At 38.3% G+C, this 25,176-nt stretch overlaps 12 protein-coding genes across 12 annotated transcripts; 5 read left to right on the top strand and 7 right to left on the bottom strand.

Moving 5' to 3' along the window:
• Positions 1-183: 183 nt before the first annotated feature.
• On the bottom strand, positions 184-2,014 carry BDF20DRAFT_915781 (organic solute transporter Ostalpha-domain-containing protein; the record flags this gene model as incomplete). Its single annotated transcript, XM_053084367.1, has 5 exons — positions 184-1,189; positions 1,270-1,335; positions 1,412-1,669; positions 1,742-1,885; positions 1,962-2,014. The coding sequence occupies 5 exons, from the start codon at positions 2,012-2,014 to the stop codon at positions 184-186; spliced, it is 1,527 nt and encodes a 508-aa protein (XP_052933814.1).
• Positions 2,015-3,639: 1,625 nt separating this feature from the next.
• BDF20DRAFT_888191 (uncharacterized protein) lies at positions 3,640-4,423 on the bottom strand. The gene has a single exon (XM_053082060.1). It carries the CDS (start codon positions 4,388-4,390, stop codon positions 4,124-4,126), a length of 267 nt encoding a protein of 88 aa, XP_052933813.1. The 5' UTR covers positions 4,391-4,423; the 3' UTR covers positions 3,640-4,123.
• BDF20DRAFT_888187 (uncharacterized protein) lies at positions 4,299-5,069 on the bottom strand (the record flags this gene model as incomplete). Its single annotated transcript, XM_053082059.1, has 3 exons — positions 4,299-4,516; positions 4,622-4,805; positions 5,010-5,069. 3 exons carry the CDS (start codon positions 5,067-5,069, stop codon positions 4,446-4,448), a joined length of 315 nt encoding a protein of 104 aa, XP_052933812.1. The 3' UTR covers positions 4,299-4,445.
• A 738-nt stretch (positions 5,070-5,807) lies between these two features.
• Positions 5,808-6,348, bottom strand: BDF20DRAFT_888182 (uncharacterized protein). The gene has a single exon (XM_053082058.1). It carries the CDS (start codon positions 6,291-6,293, stop codon positions 6,027-6,029), a length of 267 nt encoding a protein of 88 aa, XP_052933811.1. The 5' UTR covers positions 6,294-6,348; the 3' UTR covers positions 5,808-6,026.
• A 48-nt stretch (positions 6,349-6,396) lies between these two features.
• Positions 6,397-7,079, bottom strand: BDF20DRAFT_716749 (uncharacterized protein). The gene is made up of 2 exons (XM_053076108.1): positions 6,699-7,079; positions 6,397-6,529 (listed from the first exon to the last, which is right to left on the bottom strand). Exons 1-2 carry the CDS (start codon positions 6,937-6,939, stop codon positions 6,501-6,503), a joined length of 270 nt encoding a protein of 89 aa, XP_052933810.1. The 5' UTR covers positions 6,940-7,079; the 3' UTR covers positions 6,397-6,500.
• A 1,566-nt stretch (positions 7,080-8,645) lies between these two features.
• On the top strand, positions 8,646-9,903 carry BDF20DRAFT_838309 (uncharacterized protein; the record flags this gene model as incomplete). Its single annotated transcript, XM_053079146.1, has 3 exons — positions 8,646-8,769; positions 8,880-8,962; positions 9,796-9,903. The coding sequence occupies 3 exons, from the start codon at positions 8,646-8,648 to the stop codon at positions 9,901-9,903; spliced, it is 315 nt and encodes a 104-aa protein (XP_052933809.1).
• Positions 9,904-12,986: 3,083 nt separating this feature from the next.
• Positions 12,987-15,602, top strand: BDF20DRAFT_907504 (chromatin remodelling complex Rsc7/Swp82 subunit-domain-containing protein; the record flags this gene model as incomplete). Its single annotated transcript, XM_053083392.1, has 6 exons — positions 12,987-13,852; positions 13,950-14,250; positions 14,340-14,480; positions 14,552-14,850; positions 14,929-15,415; positions 15,492-15,602. The coding sequence occupies 6 exons, from the start codon at positions 12,987-12,989 to the stop codon at positions 15,600-15,602; spliced, it is 2,205 nt and encodes a 734-aa protein (XP_052933808.1).
• Positions 15,603-15,605: 3 nt separating this feature from the next.
• Positions 15,606-16,495, bottom strand: BDF20DRAFT_907503 (sym-1; the record flags this gene model as incomplete). The annotated part of the gene is made up of 5 exons (XM_053083391.1): positions 15,606-15,758; positions 15,861-15,961; positions 16,039-16,260; positions 16,340-16,357; positions 16,426-16,495. 5 exons carry the CDS (start codon positions 16,493-16,495, stop codon positions 15,606-15,608), a joined length of 564 nt encoding a protein of 187 aa, XP_052933807.1.
• A 257-nt stretch (positions 16,496-16,752) lies between these two features.
• On the top strand, positions 16,753-17,844 carry BDF20DRAFT_824711 (Ccc1 family; the record flags this gene model as incomplete). The annotated part of the gene is made up of 5 exons (XM_053077918.1): positions 16,753-16,873; positions 16,972-17,055; positions 17,131-17,140; positions 17,240-17,510; positions 17,572-17,844. 5 exons carry the CDS (start codon positions 16,753-16,755, stop codon positions 17,842-17,844), a joined length of 759 nt encoding a protein of 252 aa, XP_052933806.1.
• Positions 17,845-18,778: 934 nt separating this feature from the next.
• On the top strand, positions 18,779-19,891 carry BDF20DRAFT_838304 (uncharacterized protein; the record flags this gene model as incomplete). Its single annotated transcript, XM_053079145.1, has 4 exons — positions 18,779-18,882; positions 19,038-19,178; positions 19,242-19,365; positions 19,712-19,891. The coding sequence occupies 4 exons, from the start codon at positions 18,779-18,781 to the stop codon at positions 19,889-19,891; spliced, it is 549 nt and encodes a 182-aa protein (XP_052933805.1).
• A 362-nt stretch (positions 19,892-20,253) lies between these two features.
• On the top strand, positions 20,254-22,877 carry BDF20DRAFT_915773 (chondroitin AC/alginate lyase; the record flags this gene model as incomplete). The annotated part of the gene is made up of 4 exons (XM_053084366.1): positions 20,254-20,402; positions 20,475-20,584; positions 20,670-20,860; positions 20,931-22,877. 4 exons carry the CDS (start codon positions 20,254-20,256, stop codon positions 22,875-22,877), a joined length of 2,397 nt encoding a protein of 798 aa, XP_052933804.1.
• Positions 22,878-23,527: 650 nt separating this feature from the next.
• On the bottom strand, positions 23,528-24,461 carry BDF20DRAFT_907501 (uncharacterized protein; the record flags this gene model as incomplete). The annotated part of the gene is made up of 2 exons (XM_053083390.1): positions 23,528-23,658; positions 23,729-24,461. The coding sequence occupies 2 exons, from the start codon at positions 24,459-24,461 to the stop codon at positions 23,528-23,530; spliced, it is 864 nt and encodes a 287-aa protein (XP_052933803.1).
• Between the last annotated feature and the right edge of the window lie 715 nt (positions 24,462-25,176).

Below are 25,176 nucleotides of genomic sequence, written 5' to 3'. Positions count from 1 at the left end.
TTGTATGAAATATATGCTTCAATGAAAAACTATAAAAAATTATGTATGTACGACAGGAACAGTAAAAGATGCGGTCTATACAGTGGCTTTTCTTTCTCGTTCGTTAAGAATTATATTCTGGATGATTGTTTAATATTGAATATTTTGTTGTTGGTTTAATGCTGAGCCAGGAACATTTCTATTTCATCCATAGCCGTTGAGCTGGTATCCACTTCCATCATAACACATAGTACTTTGGTATGGTGATGACTGTTGCTGATGCATCGCTGTATCTTGCACTGTGGAATAAGGCTGTCGGTAAGCATCATTCGGCTGATATTGGTATAGATTATCTGGCGTGTTGACAAGATTAGGTGTAGTTCTATTAATATTAGTAGTGGTGAAAGGGATATAGTTGCTGTTGCTGTAATTATTATATCTTGTCATGTTTGCAAATGATGCTTCTTGTCCTGTCCTTAAACCTTCCATTTCATAAGTCGTATCATTCAAACGTTGCGTTTCTGTTGCTGTCTTATTAAGTGCTGCTCCATCCAAATCATTGTTGTTAGCGAGACTGTTGGCATCTCTTATAAATGAAGAAGTATTGGTCAATCCCATTTTCTTTCTCTTTTTTAAATCTCTACGCTTTTTAGCAAGCTTCAAAGAATCAACACCGCAACATAAAGCCATGTATGTAAATTCAGGGATGTAAGCAATGTAAGCCTCTACAAAAGCGTGCCACCGGCTTAACTTCTTCAGCTCACCAGTATTGTGAGCATTTGCAATATTGTCCCTTGGTCCGAAATAACGAAGCATCATGAAGGAAACAATAGTCATAATGACGCAGATGATGATGACTTTCAGACCATTTTCAACGGCTTCAGCTGGCCATGCTACGCTTCCATCTTTACCAGGTGACCCCTTAATGACACCGCCAGTAGTCAAAGCTGTTAAAAGGATTTCGCCGAGATAGAAAATAGCCATGATAGGACCCTTGACACACCAGAACATACCGTGAGCGGGAATATGTCCTCGTTTCCATTCATTGTGATAAACATCCAAATAAACAAACAATGCGGTAAGGATGGTGGAAAGCGAAATGAAATTAATGATCGTCAAATAGACATAAGCACCTTTAAAACTATAGGCACTTTCACAGTAAACACCCTTAAGGGACGTAAAAATGGATGTGAAAGAATCAATCAAAGACCTATATACAATACAATGAATTGGTAACCAGTAAGTATTAAAAAAGCAAAGGAAAGTCGAGTTTCCATATGTTAGTTTTACCAAATAGGGTATTGGAAGACGAGAATATCTGTGATGATACGGTAATGCATGCCCCATTTCGATTTGCTGATGTCGAGCATAAGAAAGAAAAGTTAATAGAAGGCTCATACATTAACAATTTCACCAAGCTTTTCCAACTCACAGATGATATTTAAAAATGAACATAATTTTCGTGTCAATTGCTTCTTTCATATTGCCCGCTTCAATTCGGTAAGGCTTCAGATAAGCCTGCAGACATGTGAACAGATTGAATACAGCAAACGCTTCAAATAGAGTAGCGAAGAACATGATAGTTGTTGAATAATCAAATCTTAGGTACGAAAACCAAGCTAATGTTGCGTAGACTGGTGGAAACAGGAGGACTCGAAGCTTATGTTTTTGTTTATCGGCCTCACAAACACTACATTTGAAGAAAATGATTGAATTAAGAAACAACTATCTTTAGCCCCGTTTTTCCTGGAACACTACTTACTAATAGTTCTTCAAATGTTTATTGATAGTGATAAGTGATACGATCCATATGATAGCAAGAAGAACTAAACATACAAGCCAGCCTATGACATGCCAGTTGTCTGTTGGATCGGATTTGACATAAGACCAATCAAGGTCCGGATTACTGACATAGAGCAAAGTAAAATAATCAGTTAGCGTCTTGCATGTACATGGTAAGTTCACGCTGCTGATATACTTACAAACCACCATCTGAGCTCAAACCACCTGCTGTAGGACATGTGTGCTCGCTCATATCATTTAACTTTTGAAAATGAAGAATTTAGCTAAAAAAGGGGTCGGTTTTTTTATCGCTCTTCTTTAATGTGAATGTGAATTACAGAGTGTACAACGATAAAAAAAAAAAAAAAGATTCTTTAAAAATAACAATAAGTTTCAGGTTGAAGAAGTTCCATTGTTTAAATTTCAGATTTATTCTTTTAATTTATAGTCCGTTGCAACACAGCTTGGCACTGTCACACAACAGTTTGCTCAGTTTTGCACTACATTTAAACTAACAAAATATTAATATTTATAAAGCCCAATGGACACGAGATATCAAACTTATCTAAATTGCCCAGGGCAGCTCCAAAGGCTGAGTAGTATCTAAAACCCCCTTAGGGCTCAAGGGTTGGGGGAGGGGAAAAGGGTAACCAGTCGAGCAATAGATGCCCTAATCGCGGAGTTGTAAGCGGTTCTTGAGAGTGATGTAAGTAGTCGAGTTCAAACAAGATATGACGAAGTACTGGCCATAGAAAATGCCAGGTTTGTATCTGAGAAGGGTTATTAATCGAATTTGTAGGAAGACGGTTGAGAACATGAGAAATGGGATCAGAGACTGACGGGGGGAGTTATAGGCGGTGGTGCATTTTTAAACAGGAGATAGCGTGGAACTTTGTAAGTAATGACGAGGGATGTTTAAGGCAATAGGTTCGGTAGCCTCCAGGAAGCCAGCTCAAACGCCATTTGATACATCGGCTGCGTTCATTAGTTGACATTGGAATATAAAGGATCGGGTCGATCATTAATCGAGAACGGCATTGAGAGATCAGTTTGGAGTTGGGGCAATTCGATTGCTGGATGTGAAGGAGGCTAGTACGAAAGTTATCGATACAGCGTCGCAGAGCAGCTGATTCGGATCGTTGATTAAGTGGAGAGGAAGTGTAACCTTGTCAGATCGGAGAACAAGCAAGCCTGCAATATAACGATTTACTCTGTTGCTGGCCTATATAAGGGAGTAGTATTGAGATTAAAGTATCAGTAGGCAGTGAGGTAGAACGTAATAGGAACTTAGCTTGTAGGACAAAGGAGCGTACTTTCATGGTAGGAGATTGGCAAGGTGGAGCATAAGGCGGGCAGACGATCTATTAGATCTACCAAAGATTTTTCGGATACACTTGTTCTGGGTATCTTCGAATTGTTTATATTGCTTCGCGGTTAGGGGGCTAATGGCCAGTCCGTACTCCATCTTTGCTTGGCCAATTGAACATATAACCGTAGAGAGAGCAGTTTTTCAAATCCACCAGGATTGACACCGATGGCTGCTAATTGATTTATCATAGTAAGGGCCTTAAAAGTGTTAGTACGTGTTAGTTCATTTATATCTATACTACCACCTGGTTGAAAAGGTATTTCCAGATACGGAAAAGTGAGCTGACGTTGTAGAGGAACTCCATAAAGCTGGTAATCTATAGGATGCGTTGATATGTCGAGAATAACACATTTATCCGAATGCCAACGATATCCTAGACGAAGAGTATGAGCTTCACATTGTTGCAATAGTGTCTGCAGATGATCTTTATCAGTAATCAAGATGACATCGTTGGCATATAGTAAACAGTCTACATTTAGAATCAATTCCGAAAAGATCCAGAGGGTTTGGACGGAGCAGTGTAGGTAGTTCATTGATATAATATGAATAGAGTATAGGAGATAGTATGGGTCCTTGAAGGACACCAGTAGTAGGGCAGAAAAGTTCTGACTTGGCATTGTTTTGGAAGACTTCAATGCTGATATCGTCAAACATATTTTGAAGCAGGGCAAGGAGCGGGGCTGGGATATGGGGACAGAGTACTGCCCATATGACATTACGGTCAACCGTATCGTATGCTGATTTGATATGTAAGAAAGCTAGAACGGGTTCGATCTTGTGTTGGCATTTCAGAATGTTGCAGAAGTTTTGCACGACAGTGTTTTTACTCGTGGTGGAGACGGGTAAAAATATCACTACAGACGAAGTACCTGTAAAAATCGAGCCAGTTTCGTTCTGGCGATTAGAGGATGCTGTTAAGCGGTTGATGCGGGCAACTTCCTTGGTTTTCTACAAAACTCAGTAGGTCTTCCCGTTGACTTCCATATTGTCACGCTAATTGCTAACATGCTTTTTGTAGCGTTGATGTCCCGGTTCCCAAGTATCGAACAGGTTTTCCAGGCAAGTACTTCGGCCTGGAACAGTCTTCAGTGCTTCAACGGTGTTGGAGCGACAATTATTGTATGTTCGAGAGGTTAGGTATTCATCAATGGTTATCACTAGTATATCTCCAGCAGCCTCTCTTCGCTTCAAGGCACGCCAAAGGACACCAACGGCATCAGTTCTAAGACCTTTTAGATGAACGGCGGATTTGTTGAACATGCCGTCACCAAATACAATCAGAGGAACTTTTTTGCTATCACTCAAATTGAATTTCTCAGGGGCTCATCGTCTTGTTGAAGAAAGATAGTAGAGCGAGTATACACAAATTCAGTTGACAGTTGATCGCTACAAGACTTACCGAACGTGGTTCTCTTCATCTTTCTTTTCTCCTTTCTGTTTCTCTTCTTCTTTCTCTTTCTGTTTCTTCTTTTTTTTCTTTTCTTTTATTACGCTTAGGTTTGCCCTTCTTTTTTGGCAATTTCATTTGTTCTTCCCTTCTTTTTTTCCGTAATTCTTTGTCGTGTTTGACACCTCCATTGACAAGCATGTTTACCATCGTATCTGCAGCACGCTTGCTGCCTTGATGCAGACGGAATCTTGTTTCACCCAAACCAGACCCGTAGAATGAGGGAGTCTCCAAATGTTGCAGTATATAAGTAGTATATGTTTCATACTGTTCAGGCGAGCCTGTTTTGCAACTCGGTATATTGCCTTCTATATCTTTTATCGTACAATTGGCTTTTTCATTTCTGATTCTGAATTGATACGAGACTTACCCGTCATGTGGTAATATTCTTTTGTTGAGCAGCGTCGTATCTCATGTCTTTCTGTTTCTAACCCGATCTGTAAATACGGTCTTTCGACCAGGATCAATGATGGCGTCTTGTTTTGGTTTCATCTTAAAACTAAATAAAAAGTCCACAGTGAAGCCATCAGATCGAATCAGATTCCGGAAGAGCACAGTTGTGTTTGTCTTAAGCTCAACAATACTACGATAAAAGTGAGAGAATAATCTTGAAAACAGAATCTTTTAGCACAGTGTTATCTACTTTACCTTCTGAAGCCTAACTTTTTGAGCTTGAAGACTTACAGGATTGTTCGAATTGGTCTGTATGACCCTTGTCAACTTTTCCAGGAAGCATGAAGGGTGTGAGAGCGTTTATACTTATCGCAATGAAACGCCATTTCAGGGACGGAGTAGGCAAGGGAAAGAAGCGCTGAGGAAGTGGTAATAACACGGACATCGTACGGCTTATGCTGCATATGTTCTTGCTCGTAAGCAAACTGTATGTACCATAACGCATCAACAAACTTGGCAGGAGAAGCAGAAAGAGAAACGAGGGTTACTTCTTCTATAATGAACTCTTTAAATTGCTTTGAGAGTGCTTCAGTTATTTCTCAACAGCCGCCAGCTCGAGGTTTTCTGGACATTTTGGATGACCATGGCAGATGGATTGGTAGCAATACAGCTGTACAATTCTTTTGCATCAGCCCGCTTGATATTCTGGAATGTATATAGAGAGAAGTTAGATAGGTAAAACAGCAGAGCATTAAAAAGGTACTCAGGTGTAGCCTTACCGAGAGCATGTTTCTCAATTTATAAGTAATGAACTTTGTTAAACGTTGCTTGAAGCGCTCTACAATGGAGTTCGTGTAAGATGCTCAATTCCTTTACTGCCTCTGTAAGTCAATGACTATAACCCACGGTCAGCTTGTGTTTACTTCGATAGTAGGGAACTTGGCCTTGAAGTCTGTATAATACTGCTTTATGTCCTAGGACAATGTTGCTTTAGGAGTAACTTGCTTGCCCGTTACTAGTTGACCTACTGAATACCAAAATTGTTGGCAGAATACATCAGGAATGAACCTGTATTTGTTGGCTTCTTTGCTGTCTTCTTCTTTGACTTCTTTCTTGCCGCCTATGTTTGCATTTCGTAGAGTTCATTGAGTGCGTCTTGGATATTTTAGATGAGAGAAATATGAAAGATAAGGTTGTCCCAAGAGTCACTGGGTCGTTGCTAAATTCATTCGCCTTTTCACCAACATATTTTACTGTCATAGGCAGATATATTATTATGGATAATGCATCCAAACATACAGGTACTGAGGTAAAAGAGCTCATTGAGTCGCGCGGTTACAAGCCTGCTTATATCCCGCCTTATTCTCCCTTTCCAAATTCAATCGAGGAATTTTGGGCGAAAGGTGAAAAACGGCGTCAGAAGAGAACGTCTTTCCATTGACGATAAGCTATCCGAAAGAATAATTGAAGCTGCTTTAACAGTTACAAAATCTGACTTGGAAGGCTGGACTAGGCATTCAATGTCCTTCTTTAAAAAGTGTCTTGCAGGTGATAGAGAACTTTGAGATGTATTAGTAAGTACATTAGTTAATGACTGCGGTGCAAAATAAAAGATTATAAACGCAAAAAGAAACATTACGGGTGCGCAAATTTTATTGGACGATGCGCAAAATGGATCAGTTATTATGCGCAAAGTGCACACTGAAGGTTAAAGTCAGTTTAACCTACTCTGCTTAACGATCGGAGAAAGTCGAGAGTTGTAATAACGTGGACAGCCAGCGTTGGATGGTCTGCACCTCAGAGGTGAAGTAAATTGCGAACTGGTGAGGAATAGTTTTGTAGAGGTGGTGGCCGGGCATTTAGCAACTAAGGACTTGAAGGTAGCAATAGGGCATAGCTGCCGATTTTTGTGTGCTTTAACTAGGAATGACTTGATGATCAAGCGACGATTACGTTTTTCCTTGGGCATTGCACCTCAAAACGAAGCTGTTGACAATCCCGAGTCGAAATTACTGATGAGTATGGTATTCGATTTAGCTTCGAAGAGCGGAGAAAGCAGCTAACACCCAGTAGGAAGGCTTTCGTTGCAATTCAGCTAAAAATGATAATGCAGTAATGGTGTTGTATCTGGCAGTAAACAGTAATAAAAAACAGTTCAAAATAATCAGACACAAAACAATAATGATTTTATTGAATCATGAATGCAAAGTGTATTTATATTAATTCAATTAAACACACGGTGAAGGATAATGCCCGAGATAGCTATAACAAACGATTATGTATCTTGGGATAAAGACTGGGATAAATCAATTGAAAGTGCGCAAAGAACATACAAATTTCATTTAACCTTGTTATCGTTTCAGTTCTTATTTATTACTAAATTTAAGATGTATTATCTGAAGTCGTTGTTAGAGAGTCACTGTTTGTATCATGGATACAACAAAAGGAACGCAGATAAGTAAAAGTAAGAGGTATTAAATCAATCGTTGGCTGATAAAAACGAACAGGAGGAGTACGAGAGAGCAACGAAGTATTAAAGGCATTGATATCTTCAGTGGAGCGTATGCTGGGCGGATTTTGATGCAAATGAGTAACAGCACACCTAAATAGCTGAATAGTACCTATTGCTTAGGAATGATGACTATGCATATCACTTAAGAAACTAATTACATCAGTATGAAAGTAATTTGTAGGTGAGACTGCATGTTTATCAGTCCATTGAATGAATAAGATTCGGCCCTTTATGTGGGAACGATTAGTGCTAGTAGGCCGCATATGCTGATCGATCAGAGTCTGTTGAGCTGCAGGATTCGATAGGGAGTTGTTAAAACGTGAGTTGATAATCGCCAGACGGCGAGTTTTCAAGTCGGCTGCGTCATTGGCCAATGGGTCGTTGGAGTTGGAGGATGACTAGCCTGCTGACGAACAGTAGAGGCATTGTAAGACTGAGGGACTGTAGGAGGGGAAACCACTTTGTGGAGAGCCACCAAGGTGTGATCATTGCCGCTACTCTGACCTTCTCGTAAAAGCAGAATCTGTAGGCAACAGCTGTTACTTGCAGGTTAAGTAAAGTTGAATTGAGTTTAACCTCGTGTACTCCTCACAGGTTTCAACTGCGTTAACTCAAAAAAACCAGAACCAATTCCATACCTCCTATAATATATAAAGACCTTAGACACACTTCAAACATTTGACACGTTATTATGATCATAGAATCATAATAACACTTGTACACGTCATCTTGTATTTCTAAATATGCGCATATGTAATGCTGCATTATTACTGGCTAAGAAATTAAGGAACGAGGACTTTTTTTATTATTTCTTTTTACAAAACATTAAGTTTGTCGTGAACGCCCCCCTCTCTGATTTTCAGTGTACAATAAAAGGACCAAGAAGACTCATTTCACCTTACAGTTTATATCAAAGTTATAAGTCGCGTTCACTAAGCATAAAGCAACTCCAAATATCACAGTATTGTTCACGGATATTTTAAATGTGAAAAAACATTCTCTTCACGTCAAAAACTTCGACAGCACTTGGGAAAGTACAACATTCGATTTCCACAAATGTCAAGAGGATAAAAACGAGAGAGCAACGAAAAGTAAGTGTTTGTAAAGACGGTAGCAGGCAGTCATAACGCCATTGAGATACATCTGGTTGCCCAGCATGCGTTATGCATTTCGAAGATGTCAAAGCCATGGAGAGGCATTTTTATACGAGCCATCAAGAGCTTTTTTCAAATCCAGCACTCGCGTCTCCTCAACAACAAAGCAGCAGTACTCGTCAAAAGGGAGCACGTAACGACGATCGATCAGCAATGAAGTAGAGAAAGGTATAGAGAGCGAGTTAATAGACGCATCATTCGTTTCTTTACCGTCACCCGATAGCTTTGAACATTTTGTAATAGGCAATTTCGATGTGACAAACGCGCTTTACCTATTACAGCGTTCGATATTGCAACAAAAATGGAAACTATCACTTGAAGACCATGTACATTCGGCAGTCAACTCCATTTTGCTTCTTACACCCAACTAAATATTTCTCAAAACCATGGTCGTTGAAGCCAATCAGCTGAATATGCATTGTAGTCAGTGCATTCGTAGATTAATTTGAATGAGTTCATTGCGATCTAAACTCCCACCGCGACGGAAAAGAGAACGCCAAGATAGGGGGATGAACTGACTGATTGTAAGGAAGATCCATAGAGACCGTATGTCAAACGTCCTCATGGGTGTCTTAAATAACATTTGTCAAGGTTCCAACTGTAACCAAGGGTGTAGCGGTATTTAATAGTAAAGTCTTTTTCGTCAGTGTTGGACAGCAATAGCAATTGTGAAGTCTGAACTCTTTTTTTGTGAAGTTCTAAAACAAGAAGTTGTGCGAAATCAAACTATAAACCGTCCAGAAAATTTAAATTGATAATTTGAATCCTTTTTTTGAAAAGATGTTCAAAAACAAATGAATGTACTGTATCTTGGCAAAGCCTTTCTTACCCTTGATACGCAAAGGGTTTTGTTAGCGCTATCTCATAATCGGTACTATCTGCAGCAATTTTTGGTGCCCCAATTTTTTTTTTATTTTTTTTTTTAAATGTATCTTAGAAAAAATGAATAGAAAAGTGTCGTTTGAAACGGAACAGAAAAAATAAGAACGCAGAACTAACTAAAGAAGAACGTTTGTTTGTGACAGTTTAGTCCAAAAAAGCACAGGACTTTCATCACCTATAAACATATCGGCTGATTGAAGCTATTTCTTTCCCCGTTTCCATTGAAAATTGCCTTTTAAAATGCTTTTAAAGCCACAACTGGTATGTGATGTTATAGCATATTTCTTCGTGTTGGAAATACGTTGTAAGGATCCGGACTATTGCCATTGTTGCATTTGTTTACGAGAAAGTTCTACGGCAGACCACTTTGTACTCAATATTGTAGAAAATCATTGCTGAATACTGATTGCGCTTTTAGGTCTTTTCTATGTAGCTGTTACTATGTGGTCTACCAGAAATAATCCATATCTTCAAAACAGGAATGGTAACTGGTCGCTATTCGATAGGATTGTTATGAATTTTCGCCCACCCCCAGTAGCAGTTACTCGTTGTTGAAACATCGATACGCGCTTTTCGTATTATCTAATTTTTCAAAGGGTAACAGCAGCTAGCTGTTATTCAACCACAATTAAAGGCTATTCTTACGGGTTGAAATGGGCGAAACCAAGTACCAAACGCCGTTATCTTTAACTTCAACAGCAGCAATAAGTCGAAATTTCTTTTTAAAGAATAATGGATTTTTCTTTTTTTATTTGTGGAGTGTCCTTTTAGTTATTGTTCAAGATACCCTTATAAGTAAATGGACGAAAGCTAGCATTGTGACTGGTTGGTAGCTGCTCGAAATTAAAATCCTCAAGACACATATGAATAACTAAAAGTGCTATCGGTAATATATATTAGTTAGTACTTCTTGAATTGAGCTACATGAATTGAGTTTCAATAAGAATTCGACAGTGCAGAAAGGTAAACTAATATTTTGCCTACTGATATTAATACCATGACATAACGATAGTTTAAATTATGGAAAAGCAAAAATATATATAGAAAACAGAAATTATTTTCTAGATCGAAAGGTGTTTTCAACGCACGTTGGGCTCCTGTGTGATTAAAATCAACCAAAAAAAAAAAAAAAGGAAAAACGTATATGAACAAAAGACTTTTCGATATTCTTGCAAGAGGGCCTATATAAAGGGGAAGTTATAGCAGAAGTCAACATGCCAAAAACCATACCCTTTCTTTCCTGCTTCACCCATTTCTCTCCCTTAATCAAACATTATAAGCTCCACTCGTAAAACTGTCTCTATGGGCCTCAAACTAAACCGTCATATCGAATCATCCTCCCTTGATTTGCAACTGGATCAACTTGCTCAAAAAGTGACATCAAATAAAAGCCGACTCTACATTTGGGCAGAGAAAATTATCGAATTCAGAGCATTACAAATGGATGGCTTAATTGTAAGTTTCGAATACATTGATGATTAGTGACGAAGAAGAGGAACTGATACTCTTTTGTTAGGATGAGCATGATGATACTATCAACAGTAAAATTGACTGTCTAGAAGCTTACATCGAAAAGTCCAAAATGATCCTCCAATATCTTTCTGAACAGATCCTGTACGCAAAACAGACCTACAAGACACTGTATGAACACGACAGCAAAGAATTACATTTGCTTTTGAGAAATTATACCACCATTGTTAATACTCTTTCCAGGAATTTGCTGTAAATTAGAGATGAAATATTTATTTATTGCTTTACACTCCTTTTGATCTCAAACATTTTCTTTACGATGTTCGGGTTGATTACTTATCCGAAACATGATGATTAAATAGATTTATACTTATACCCTGCCGCGTCTATAGAGGCAGTTAATTCACCAGATTTTCGTTACAAGTGTTTCGTTCCCTTCGCAAATGATAACCTCAGCATCTAATTCTTACTCATGAAGAAAGAAGAAGGGTATCTTATAACCATAAGCTATGGTCATCCATTTATCAATTTTTTTTTGTAAAAGTTGCTTGCTTCAGGTTCAACAATTGAAAATTGAGGAGTCTCTTTTCCCATACAATGCCTCCTTCAATGAGCTAATATTGACGTTCAAACATCCGTTACAATACATAACAAATGCTTATCAACATGGATGCAACTGTTGTTCATGAGCTTCAAAAATTTGAATGAAGGCGGTGATGGCAAGCCTCCTTTCCTTCCTTTGAAACTTTCAAGAGTCCACCATCATTACACCTTCGAAATACAAATGACCCTACATCAGCTTTTTCAATTAATATTGACAAACTGGAAGCTTCTATCTCTTAAGTATAACCGAAAGAAGTGTTCAATATAACCAAAGCAAGGCCATAAATCTCTATTACTGATTTTACAGACTTTAGGTTTGCTTTGCATAGCTATGATAATGTTAACATTCACACGCCATCAATTCATCAAGCTGCTTCTTCAGCAGTTAAGCGCGTTTTTTCTAAAATAGAAAAACAAAAACCAAGATAAAACAGAAGTTAAAGATCAAGAGCGAAAGATTATCTCTTTAAAACGGTATAAGAAACATATAATAGGAGCTTACTGAAAACATTTTTTTCCTTTTTTCTTTTTCATAGAAAAATTACTGTGTTATGCTGGTACTACTATATGGCTAGGAGAGCAAACAGACCAAATTCGTGACCATCCTAATTGTTGTTTGACAGGTATCAGTGTCTCACCACAGAACAATGTACTTTGAATGCAATCAACATGATTGGTTGAAACGCTCCCTTTTATTTGCTCCTGTGACGTTTTCTTTCAGCAGTGGGGTTTTTCCTTGATAAAGGACGAAGAACGGGAAACTTGTATCTCTTATATTTTGACTTAAAGGCTGCCCGTCATTACTTCTAATTAATAGACTGTCGAAAATGGCACCCAAAGGTTAGATCACACACATATGTCTTAAAAATTGTTTCACAATCTCTAATTGTATTAGTATTATTTTCTTGCCATTCTGTACGTCTAGTCGTTAAACGCAAACGAGGTAGACCTCCAGCTTCAGCAACGGCTTCTTCGACACCACCACCGGTTACTACCCGAAAATCAGAAAGATCAACTCAACGATTAACAAATACCCCGGATGCGGAAACAATAACATCTACACGCCCAGTGAGAAAGAGAGGACGGCCTCCTTCGCTTGCGAGCTCTCTAGATGATACCGACGCAAAACGTAAACGCGATGCAAGCCCTACCGCTTTAAAAATAGAAACAGCAGATGATGCCGCATCAGACATAGATGAACAAGGAGAAACGAAAATTGACAGCAATGGCAACTTGTTAGATGGTAAGGCGTCGATTGACAGTCGGAATATTATACACCGCTTTAGCATATGCTTATGCTTTCATATTTTTCGTTACCTTACATTCGCAGGCCGAGAATTCAAAGTACCTACTTTCACTTTGCCTAGTCAAGGTGACCAAGTACTAATGTTAGCAATGGATCCCACAAAACTGCTAGGCTTCCGCGATAGTTACCTATTTTTTCAGAAAAATCCCACTTTAAAGCGTGTGCGTATTACAGAAGATGAAAAGAAAGTATTAGTAGACATGGGATTGTTAGTGCATCATTTCAAACATAGAGATGTAGCAGTTGTCACAGCTCGTTCTGTATTCAAACGTTTTGGATATAGAGTAGTGAAACGCGGTAAACGTTTCAGAGATGATTATTATGAAAATGCAATGCAAGACGATCAATTTTCATCAACGCCCGCATCAGTACACGATGCGGCAGAAAGTGACAGCAGGAGTGGTCGTAGGAATAATTTATTATCTTCATCAGCAGCATCGGTTTATGACGAGGATACAGACTCAGGACAGAACGATGGCTCACGGAAATCATTGATCAATAAATCAGCCAAATCAGAAGGGTACGCTTCCAATGCGCCTTTGAATCAGGAAACTTGGATGCATCATGCTGCTTTGGCAGCAAGAAGTTTTAATGCGCAATTACACGAACGTCGATCTGAAAAACCAGTTTTTTATGATATTCATACCAATGTAAATCAGTTACCCTCATCATTCCAGACAACAGCTTGTCATTTTGAATTCACAAAAGGGCAAGTGGATGATATTGAGTTCAAAAAAAAACGCAATGATTATAAGATACCTCTTTATCGCGGATTTGGCAAGAATTTACTAGACTTGGATATGGAGAAACTATTGAAAGAGTTACCAGACGATATTGATAAAGAACGAGTGAAGGAAATTGTAAAAGAAAAAACACCATATAAAACGATACAAGATAAAGACGATTATTATCCGCTATCGTTAATGGAAGGCCAATTCCAAGCGAACTTTGCAGTGTATGTGTTTTTGTGATTGTTCGAACTTAACCATGTTTCTATTAGTTCAGTGAGAGTCTTTATTATTAACTTTTCTCCCTTTCTCAATCAAAATCAGACATCAAACTCGTTTTAATTTTCCAGCACCCAAAGTGCCTGATCCAGGCCATTTATTGGATACAGCGCAATCGTTAACGGCACAGCAACATTATCTAGGGCTCGTATACCAAGCTGTTAATCAATTTGCCGATCCCCAACGACAAGCATTATCACAACCAACACCGCCACCAGCGCAGCTATCTATGACTCGACCTCAAAATTTTACATCCATTTCACCTCAACAACTGCCTCAACATGTACCCACTCCTCCACAAATGATGATGCAACAGCCTCCTCCTCCGCAAAGAATACCGTCTAATGTAAGGAAAATTCGGGGACACTCACTTTGTTAAACTCCATCAGACTAAGGAATTAAGAAATACTGATTACTTTCCTTTGATTGATCCAGCAACAGCAGCAATCACTTGTATGTGGTATTCAAGTAGGACCAGATCAATTCTGCACTCGATTAGTGAACCGGCCTGGAGAACCATGCCCTTTACATGCTCCTGCTAAGCAAATGTCCGATTTTGCAAAAGGTCCACCACCGGTAAGTTTTTTTTTTTTGCACATAAGCTCTGTCCTTGTTTTTGTTTATGACACTTATTTCTTTATCATTAGAAAATTGTTTATTCTGACAACAAGTGTGCGGAATGTCATCAATTAAAAGCACCAGAAGAACAATTTAAATCAGAGGAAGAACATATTACTGATGATTTTACAGTCGTGAAATGCTCAAAATGTACACGGAAGTACCACCCTATATGTGCCAACCTGACTACACCACGACAATTAGCAGCTGTAGAATCTTATCCTTGGTTGTGTCCGGAATGTAAGATCTGCTGCGTCTGCAAGAGTGCAGGAGATGAATCTACATTGATGATTTGTGATGGTTGTGATAGAGGATGGCATACTGGCTGGTAAAGTAATAATAACAGCGTAATACTAGTGTTGTATTCCTGCATAAAAGCTGACTCATCTTTTCCACATTTACATAGCTGCTCACCTCCAGTCGAAAAAGTACCAGAGGGATCATGGCTTTGCTCCTTATGTGCCAATTGTCATAGTTGTAATGAACATGGCATGGGAGAAGAATCACAATATACACATGCAGTTGCACCCAAGAGTGACCGTTACAAATACCCGGTCTACCTCGCAACTTATTGTCCTAAATGTATCCTTCATTTCAATGACGATAGGTTTTGTCCTGCATGCCTCAAAACGTATTCTGAAGAGGAAAATAATGAAGATGAAGATAACGAGATGGTCGCTTGTGATAATTGTGATCACTGGGTTCACACACGTTGCGATGAGTCTTTAACACCAGAAAGATACCAAGTGCTGTGTGATGAAGAAGAGGCAAAATATACATGTCCTATGTGTGAGGACAGATTCAAACGACTAGTCGACACAAGTACAGCTGATCTGGCCTTGAAGGGTTTATCTGCACCCAGTGGATATGTTGTTGGTCTGTTGGGTGGAAAGGTAAAATATGTGAATTCTATCAAAATTGCAGGCGTTGAAAAATTATAGATCACTCATTTTATTCGGATAAAATTAGGTTAAGACAAGAGGTATCGTAAAGTATAAGGATATTAAAATTGGCGTGCCTGAAATCAATGGTACAGGAATCGCCGAAATGCCAGCAACAGCAACAACAAACGGACGATAATTATTACCCAGTTACTTTTTTTGTGGTTATCGATATTGTTCTTTGATTAACAGTAGAAAGATATGCATTCCAACCCAATGCTACAAAATTAGTTACCATTAATCTGTAGTTCAATGGTGTAAGGTAAAAGTTGATGAATTGAACGGCGGGCCAAATCTGTTATTTTACACCAGCATAACACAACATTTTATATAACATTTCCATACAATCGATTAGCATACGATGCATCCTATTATTTTAATAAATACAGCGTTTTACCTTGTAATTGCCGATAAGAGCCGTTGTATAACCATCTGATAACTTTGTATTTATTTCTTGTATTTGTCTACCTTCAAACAGGCCTTGTGTTGTAAAGAAGGCTGATCACGAAATTTTGATTTCAGTATGACCAATTCCACGAAGTGGTTAGTGTACTGGAAACTTTCTATAAATTTACCTGCTATGAAAAAAGGAGCAAATACAAATTGATCTAAAGCTACCTTCGTGGCTAACCGTTGGAAAGGTTGGTTGATATTTACTTTGTTCTCTACAAAACGGTACCAATTACTTAACACTGGGCCAGCAAATATACCACCAAAAATGCCCATTCTAAGAGTGCGAAAGTGGTCATGCTTCCTCCAACCTTGCTGTTCAACCAATTGTTGGGCAATGACATCGCCTAAAGAACGATCATTGAGAGATGAGTATGTGTGGCGACTGAGAACTTTTATTATTATTTTCCTCTCCGTTTCAAGTACCTGCGCCAAATAGAATAGCTATTCAAGATCAATTTTAGACTGTTATCTTCGCGACTTCGTATGGAATGTCATATGCTGCTTATTACCGGTTGTTAGGCTTTGAATCAGAATAGGTCTTTTGGTAAGTAGTCGATGATATCCACCGAATATAAACATTTAGCAAGTTGAAAAGGTTTTCCCTTTCAATAAGAGGCAAATCTGGATTATGCAGAAGAAGCGGCGCGTAAATCCGGTTAGGAATATGCGAAAAACCCCGCCCATCATGATACAAGAGGAACTGAGGAGATCAATTTTTTCCTGTGCTCCATGCAACAGCTTAGAGTTCAATACTTCACAATGATAGAAGAAAAAGGTTTCATTTTCTTTTTTTCTCTGTTATACTCTTCTTTATAGCTTCTCTATCTTTTTTAAAAATGGCTTCCTTACTTAATAAGCTTCGTAGAAGACGTTCTCATGAATATGCCCCTTACCAACACTTGGAGCGACATTTTGAATCGGCCGAGATCGTCAGAGACACTATCATTGGACTATCAGGTATTTTTTACCCCACCAAGACAGCTGCATACGAAACAACCGGATTGCATTTTAAAAGCAAATTTTTGTTCATGGATTTTGAATGTCACTGCGCGTAGACGGATTGACAGTTCCATTTGCTTTGGCTGCCGGTCTTTCTTCGCTTGGCAGTTCGAAAATTGTTATCTATGGTGGTGCAGCAGGTAAGCCCATGATTTTATTCTGTGATCAAACAGCTACAGTCACTTATTTATTGGAGCGCCATTGGTTATAAATAGAACTCGTCAGGTAAACCACAACGTAAAAATGATATCAATCATTACAACCATAGGACTTAAAAGAAACGAATCCTTTACCCATGTTATGTCCGTGTTTCCACATGTGTAGTGGAGCTATTTCAATGGGTTTAGGTGGATACTTGGCTGCCCGATCAGAAATAGACCACTACAAAACAGAGCGCCACAGAGAAGAAAGAGAAGTAATAGAGTGCCCAGAAGATGAAGAAGAAGAGATTGTTGAGATTTTGGAACCTTATGGACTCGACAGGGAGACGATTCAACCACTTATTGAAAAGCTTAAACGTGATCCGGAAAAATGGGTAGATTTTATGATGAAATTTGAGTTGAATTTAGAAATGCCAGATCCTCGTAGAAGCTGGGTAAATATAAAGTCTACAATAGAGGACATGGATATGAATTGAACTTACGAAGAGTATATAGATTTCTGCTTTAACTATCGGCTCATCTTATTTTCTCGGTGGTCTGATTCCTTTGCTTCCTTATTGTTTCATTGATGATGCGACATTCGCACTTTACATATCCGTGGCTATCACATCTTTGACTTTGCTCGTTTTTGGTTTTATTAAGAGTAGACTGGTCAACCCTAATAGTGCGGTGAGTGGTGCCATTCAAACCCTACTGATAGGTGCTATTGCCGCAGGTGCCAGTTATGGCATTGTTTATCTTTTACCACAGGAACCACAGATGGTTTAAGATGCAGTAACATGTCCAAAGAAAACGATTCTAATTGTATAATATGGCCATTGCCAATGTATAAATATTATGGCTTATAAAGTGCGTACAGCATTTTAAAAATAATGTAAACTAAACTCGGTATAATATATGTAATGTAGAGACAAAGAAACTGATACGCATTATGAAATCTATGCGAGAGTAATGAGTGATAATATAAGTATTTGCAAGTTGTGGATACCGCTATTTTACATAATCCAAATTGGTTCAAAACTGATAATAAATGTAAAATCAATAATCATGTCTACAAACAGATTACACGCTATGTCACCGCAAAATGTTGATCACGTTGAATAGAATTTAAAGAATACGTACATATTATTTACCTTTCTCGTTGCTCTTGGATATTATAGCAAGCATATTCGATTCATACATGTATATGCTTTACTTGCACTTACGAAACTGACAAATAACACAAATGGCAAGCAGAAAATATCATTTTGCGGTTGGAGGAGAGTTACAAGTGACTTATTCTACCACCTTCGCGTATAACTGAGGATGGATAGCTGTCGTATTCAAGAACATTAGCTTTAAATATTTGCTTACAAAATATCCTGCTGCAACTTTCGTTAGAGTTGATGTCCATTAGATCCCTTCATACCATACATTATTTGCACTTTAGGCATGGCGACCAAGCATTTACAAACGACCAGCCAGCAAGGTAAACTATTTTTCTCTTTTTTCGCATCAGACACTTTGAAAAGAGTGATAACCACTATGCTATTTCTAAGTATTAGCAGATTACTCTTATTCAAGAACCTACAATAAGTTAAAAATTAATATGGCAAGTATACAAATCTAAGAAAACATAAGAAGTACTTCATTGATTATTTTTTTGCAATTCAATATAACAGACTGAGGGGGCCTGAAATCAATATAGTAGCCAATACTCGTCATGTTTGTGTTAATGGGTATCCTTGGTGAGGAAACAGAATTTTACAGAGTATGTCTTCGGAGCTACTTTATTGTAAAAGATGTTATAGACGAATCGTGCGAGAGGTAACTTTTAGGAGGTTTTCTATAATAGTTTTCTTGGATGAGAAATGACTCATAAAAATGTCTAATTAGCTTTGTAACTTTTTCAAGGAGAGGTTGATGGAGGGAAACTGACAATGATGTTGTAGTGTGGGAGCGGATACAGGGGAAAAGTAAAGCCCAGATACACAAAGCACTTTGCTGGCCTACGAGCACTTAAAAGTCTCCAACGCAGAAATCGCGTCTTTGCGACGGTTAGAAGGTGAAGCTCATTGTTGCGTTTCTTCAATCCGGAAACACAGAACTACATGTGAGGTTAGGTAAGCATATATCGCTCTGAACAAAATAAGTTATATTTGGTTCGTCTTTTTGGCCATGTGAAGAAAGCCGTTTGGATGTACGCGTCTAAGGGACGGTCAAACACATCAAAATCGGCCTTACAATGAAGTTATGGGCCGACGATTGGAACTTAACACTCCTGCAATGACATTTACTACAATTTGTGAAGTCATTAGTTTCTTTTTGATGAAGAGTGAAATGATAAAATAAAAGAGCATCTTTGAGTCAACGCGGTAAGAAAAAAGTTGGATGAGAACCTCAAAACTCTACGTTTTTATTTTTGAGAGAAATAAGGTTAGAATAATACGAAGCGGGTACAAAAGTTGATCACTATGAAAAATGTGGCGCAATTTACGGGCATACACGAGTAAACTGCATACATTTATGAGACAGTGAGATGAATTTAGAATCGTAACGGGACGTTGAGAAAGGAAAAAACCACAATAAGCTATGAACCTTTATCTCAATGAGTCACAATATCACATATTTGAGACTTTGAAATTCATAATTTCAGCATGACCCCATCAATGGTTTGAAGTACCTGACTCCTTCGGTCTACCTCTTTTTGTATATTACGGATAGTATCGTGGTCAAATCGGTCGCCAACTGCGTCTTAGCTTCCAAGCTTAACAATGAAGAAGACCATGAAGTGATGATTGCAAGAAAAGACAAAACTAATGCATTCAATATTTGAGTGGTTAAATTGATGCTCTATCGCAGACCAAGAAAACTAGAATGAATCGCATCGATCCAGCAAATGAAAATGGAGTGCGGTATTGAGCGAATGGATGAACTAAAAATGTTATTGAACACAAACTGAAATTTGAGTGCGGATTTGTTTATCTGATTTCATGCAATTAATTCGCACAAACAGTCTGACCGTTCAAAGTTGATTCCGTAAAGTCAATGAGTAACTCTTTCTACCCCTTATTCAAGATTTCTCCTGTTGCTCATCAGCACAGGAAAATAACCTTTTTCTTTTCTTTTCTTCTGGTTTTCTTTTTATGTATCTATAATTTTCTCCAAATTGTTATTATTATTCCTAGAACCGCACTTATGAAGTTTCGTTACTTGACTATAATCTTCTGTTCAACAACTATATCCATTATAAAAGCCTCTCTACAAGAGCTTCAGACACTGTATGAAAGAAAAACTGACTTTATCATTCAAGACTATAGTAGCAACTTCGAACAGATTCCCAAATGGTAAAAAGGAAGATTAAACTTGCTATGTAAATCAGGAATAAATCGCAGAGCTGATACAGATGGATTCCACAGGTTGACTCTATACTCTAATGAAACGGGCACTTGGAGTGATGTGGATTATACAAGCGGCTGTCCAGCAAGAAGAGCAAATTGGCCAGCCCAGCAACACTTTGTTCGAGTAGGTAGGTAGCAATATATAAACTTTGAAAAATAAGCCCCTCAAGCACATCAAGATTTACTCATATTGGTTGTTTACTCTATTTATAGTAACAATGGCGAGTCAGTACCGCGCCAATATGGAAGAAAACAGCCATTTAATACCTTATATTCAGAAGGCTATGGATTACTGGTTTGACAATAACTATACACCTGATGCATGCTTAGACCAAGGCGGTCAACCCAATGGCGAATGCCCATGTGGAACTCCTGGATTTTGGAACACGAATTGGTTTGGGCAGGTAAATAGAAATGCAGGGCTATATTTTCGCTCGCCAATTTTATAACCCTGCTACTACATAAATTCAGTAGATGATATTGATGCCAAAGCTCATATCCAATACTTGCGTGCTATTAAAAGCTAAACTGACTGAAACACAACGCGGCAATTGCACCTTGATATTGCAACGTGTTTATAGTCGAATTGATACTGTGCTTGATGGAATTGGTCCAATGACTGGCGCTAATATGTTGGATTCAGCTACATCAGTATTAAACTTCGGTCTTGTAACAGACAATGAAACACTCGTAAAAGACGCCTTGAATCATTTTTATAATCAGACATTGATCACACCTGGCGTTGGTGTAGATGGTGTTAAGATTGACGGTTCTTATCTGCAGCATTTCTCTCAACTATACACCGGCAACTATGGCAAAGACTTTATCAATTCAGTAGTAGTTGCTTACATCCAAACTGCCAATACTGCCTATGCACCGCCACCTAATTCTCGAGCAGCATTTGTGACAATGATTAATGGAACGGAATGGATGATTGTCGCAAACCATACAGCTAGATCTGATAATGCAACTTTATTATGGGAATACAGCGTCATTGGTCGTATGGTTTCCTTCGCTGCTACAGATAAGCAAGCGAGCGGTGGCGTCGCTCTCAATTTGACGCGTATACGTCTCGCTACAAAAGACTGGCCAGAAGCATCCAAACTCCAACCTACTTTAGACCGCTTGGAGAACCTCAAGACTCAAAAAACTGGCCAAGGAGAAATTACCGGAACTCGCAGCTTTTTTGCATCAGATTATCTCGTACATCGGGACTCAAAATATGTTACCACGCTCAAATCCTTTTCTAGACGTACTTCTAATTCAGAATGCAACAACAACCAAAATTCGTATGGGTTCCACCTAAGCGATGGCTCGATCTTCACATACATTGATGGTAACGAGTATTCGGACATATTCGCAGCGTGGGATTGGAATCTTGTTCCAGGAACAACAGTAGATTATGGTGCAACACCATTAGGTTGCAATATCACCCAATTTTATGGAAATACTTCATTTGTGGGTTCTGTTACTCCTGCCAATAGTAATCAGGAGGGTTACTCACGTGAGGGCGGTATGGCAGTGATGCATTATATGAATCCCTTGACGGGAAGTTTGGAATGGGAAAAGACGTATTACTTTTTCTCGGGTTTTTACGCCGTACAGATTGGACCTATCATTAGGCACAACAAACAGGGAAAGGAACCTATTATAACAACATTGGATCAATCCAACTTGAAGAGTGATGTTTATGTCAATGGAAAGAAAGTGATTGCAGCGAATGATGGTGCAGACTATCAAACACTAATTACTGACTTTGAAAGCAAGAAGCAGATGAATGTCGACCTTTGGCATAACCGCATTCTATATACTATTCTCAATAACGTTAATTATCATGGAAGTGATGATAGCGCCTCACGAGGAATTGTTTTAAAGGTTAATGCAAACAGCCATAATCAAAATGATTGGTCAGCTATAGGTATTTCGAACGGTACAGCTACTCAGAAAATATTCACTGCTACCCTTGAGCACCCAACCACGCAACAAGTTGAAGAACACAAGGAGAACACTGCGCCACTTGTTTATATTGCTCAAATTAATACCAAGGATAAAATACTGCAAAGCCCGGATAAACTAGTTCAATTTGTACATCAAGAAGATGGAGAGCACGGCAAAGTGCGTGGTGCATATAATCCGCGGGATGAAACAGTTGCTTTAGCATTTTGGACAGCAGGATCTATTGAGACGCCATGGGATTTGAGTGTAACGACTAATCAGCCTATTTTACTGTATTTCACTCGAAATAAAAAGAAAGGAAAGGAGAGTTCCTACACAATGACAGTGGCAGATCCAACGCAATTCTTGGAGCAAGTTGTCCTTACTGTCTTCAATAAACAAACTTCAAAAAAACCGCAAGCAATCACTGTACAACTACCGCATGCTCCTTCGGCTGGTAGCAGCATCTCTATAAATATTGCATGAGCATAATATATTGCCATAGTGAGTTTGTTAAAACCAAAAACCAAAAACCAGTGCATTGATGTTGTTCTATTGCTTTTCAATAAAGTGTTTTGCATACAACCATAAACTGGTATATTTCACTGGAAAGTGTACTATTATGAAAGGTGCGTTGCCTGATTTGCGATTCTCCTTAAGCGAATGCCTCCCATCATTCAAGTCAACTAATAATCAAATAACAGCCATCAGTGATGCAAGAACTTTAAAATAATTTATTTATGAGTGAGTTGTAACAAATTATATACATTTATTATTAACATGTTGTGAATCACTATACAGCTAGTACCGCTTACAAAGCTTATTTTTTTTTTTTTTTTTTTTTTTTGTAAGAAAATCTTTTTACTATAAGAATTTTGCGCATGAGTTATCCCTATTTTACAAATCGCACCAAAGCTGTTGTTTCATTGCAATTGTTATTACTATTGTTAAACTTTGTAAGAGCTTACTAGTAACTATTGGTGTTGCAGCCTAGCGAAGCTCCAGTTGACGTGATACTATTCTTCGCTCCCGGTTTATTGAGCTTCTCATTGTTAAACACCTCGGATCGCGAAATTGCTTTCGTCCGTATAAAGATCCGTTCAACAGTAGAATAATGGAACTTCAAGGGTATATGATTACATGGTCAATTTGCTCATCATGTGTTCGACTTGAGCACGCTTGATTTCATCATCTAAATACTGTTGTCCTCCATCATCCAAGAAATTTTGTTGAACATAATCCTCGTAAGACGCATAATCTTGAGTATCTATCTCGAATTTATTCAGTATCAATATTTCCTGTTATCCATTATTAAAGTACTCTGCACCTGCTAATACCTGATTTGATATAGACTTGCTGTAACAAAGGCGCCAATCGTTCCCAAATGCCTTTCTCCGCCACCAATTGATAAATCTCTTGACACGTCTGCGACCACGGCGCACCATCAGACATGTTCGATTGCAGAATCGCCATAAACATATCGAAAGTATATTCATCGTCTATCACCTCGTAGACTTTATCCATATCCAAAAACCCATCAAATGAAGAAGCATCTGCAGTTTTCCGTCGATTCATCATCATCGTCACTGTATCATTTCTGCTCAAATAGTGATGGTCATCTTCAATCAATATTTCCTCTACATATTCTCTTATATCTGATGGGAGCTCTGTAAGAAACTGAATAATGGTTTCTTTTATCTCCTCGTGATGGACAGGTGTCGAAAGATCCAAACACAGGCAACGAACAAACAACTCCAGTTGCAGATCGTTTTCTAAAAAGCAGGAAACTCGATAGACTAATGGATAATGGTCGGAAACAGACATAAGCAAAGAATCGTAAGCTGGCGATTGCGCTGCACTCGCTAACAATTGTTCAAATTGATCTAATAGACTAGGCATCTCTGTTTGGAAAATGGGTCGCCATCGATCAGCAAGAACAGAAACAGGCTCGAAGCGCGGTGTTTTCAAATCGAGCAAAATAGAGTCAAATATTTCTTTTGATGGTGTATTTTGATGCAAGGTGTAGAGAAATTGATATATCTGTAACGCTGAATGAGGGTGATGTGACATTGTTGACTTGAATAGAAGGAAAAGTAGAGAGTTCTCACTTGCTGGAAACCTTAGAAAAAAAGAGAAATCGCTGTTCGGTCTTTAAATTTAACAATTTTAATGCAGATAACAGAACAGGCCAACAATAAAATCTGTAATTTGACAGATCACAGCCGTACTTGTAATATTTTCATCCGCAAATCAGTTAGTCAATCTGTTTTAATAGTCGATTGTAGCAATGTATGTTTTGTTCTACATTTGTATGCGTTATCGGTTATAAATAATTATACTCGATCGAATTTTGGGAAGGTACAGCTCTTCATATAAATCACGAATTACACATCAACTGCTGCGGCGAAACAAACGACAAGGGATAAGTAGAACATTCTTTTTCAATCCAATCGAACCAAATAGAATGAGCTTAATACCAAGAAGTAACAATTGTCACTATAATAAAGATAGCATTCATTTACTTATTTCATTTTTCGAATAGGCTGAGCAAGTGGCAAGCTGTTAATGATAGGTTGTAGTTGGTATATTATAAAGGTTGTTAGTAAATAATTTTGAATTAGTGGATGCAGTGCTGCAGTGTTTTGAAAGAAGAGTTGAATACAAGCATACTGTAGCTTTGTTTCAAAAAGAAGCTTTAGCCCATCGATATGTTCATGTGTCACTTAGTTGGTTCTTGATATCGCATCAATTATTCAATTGAAAAATTCGGGTGTAGATAGAAGAA

The sequence above is a fragment of the Mycotypha africana genome (assembly GCF_025528875.1).
Source record: "Mycotypha africana strain NRRL 2978 chromosome Unknown BDF20scaffold_9, whole genome shotgun sequence".
Taxonomy (NCBI): domain Eukaryota; kingdom Fungi; phylum Mucoromycota; class Mucoromycetes; order Mucorales; family Mycotyphaceae; genus Mycotypha; species Mycotypha africana.
The sequence above is the reverse complement of the archived record's forward strand: the minus strand, read 5'-3'. Positions and strand labels throughout refer to the sequence as shown.

Bases quoted from the DNA above. Each gene is read 5' to 3' on its own strand.
- BDF20DRAFT_888191 (XM_053082060.1), bottom strand. From the start codon at position 4,390: ATGTTCAACAAATCCGCCGTTCATCTAAAAGGTCTTAGAACTGATGCC.
- BDF20DRAFT_888182 (XM_053082058.1), bottom strand. From the start codon at position 6,293: ATGAGCTCTTTTACCTCAGTACCTGTATGTTTGGATGCATTATCCATA.
- BDF20DRAFT_716749 (XM_053076108.1), bottom strand. From the start codon at position 6,939: ATGCCCAAGGAAAAACGTAATCGTCGCTTGATCATCAAGTCATTCCTA. The intron at 6,530-6,698 runs GTAGGTTAAACT...TACATCTCAAAG, and splicing joins TTCTCCGATCGTTAAGCAGA to TTCTCTATCACCTGCAAGAC.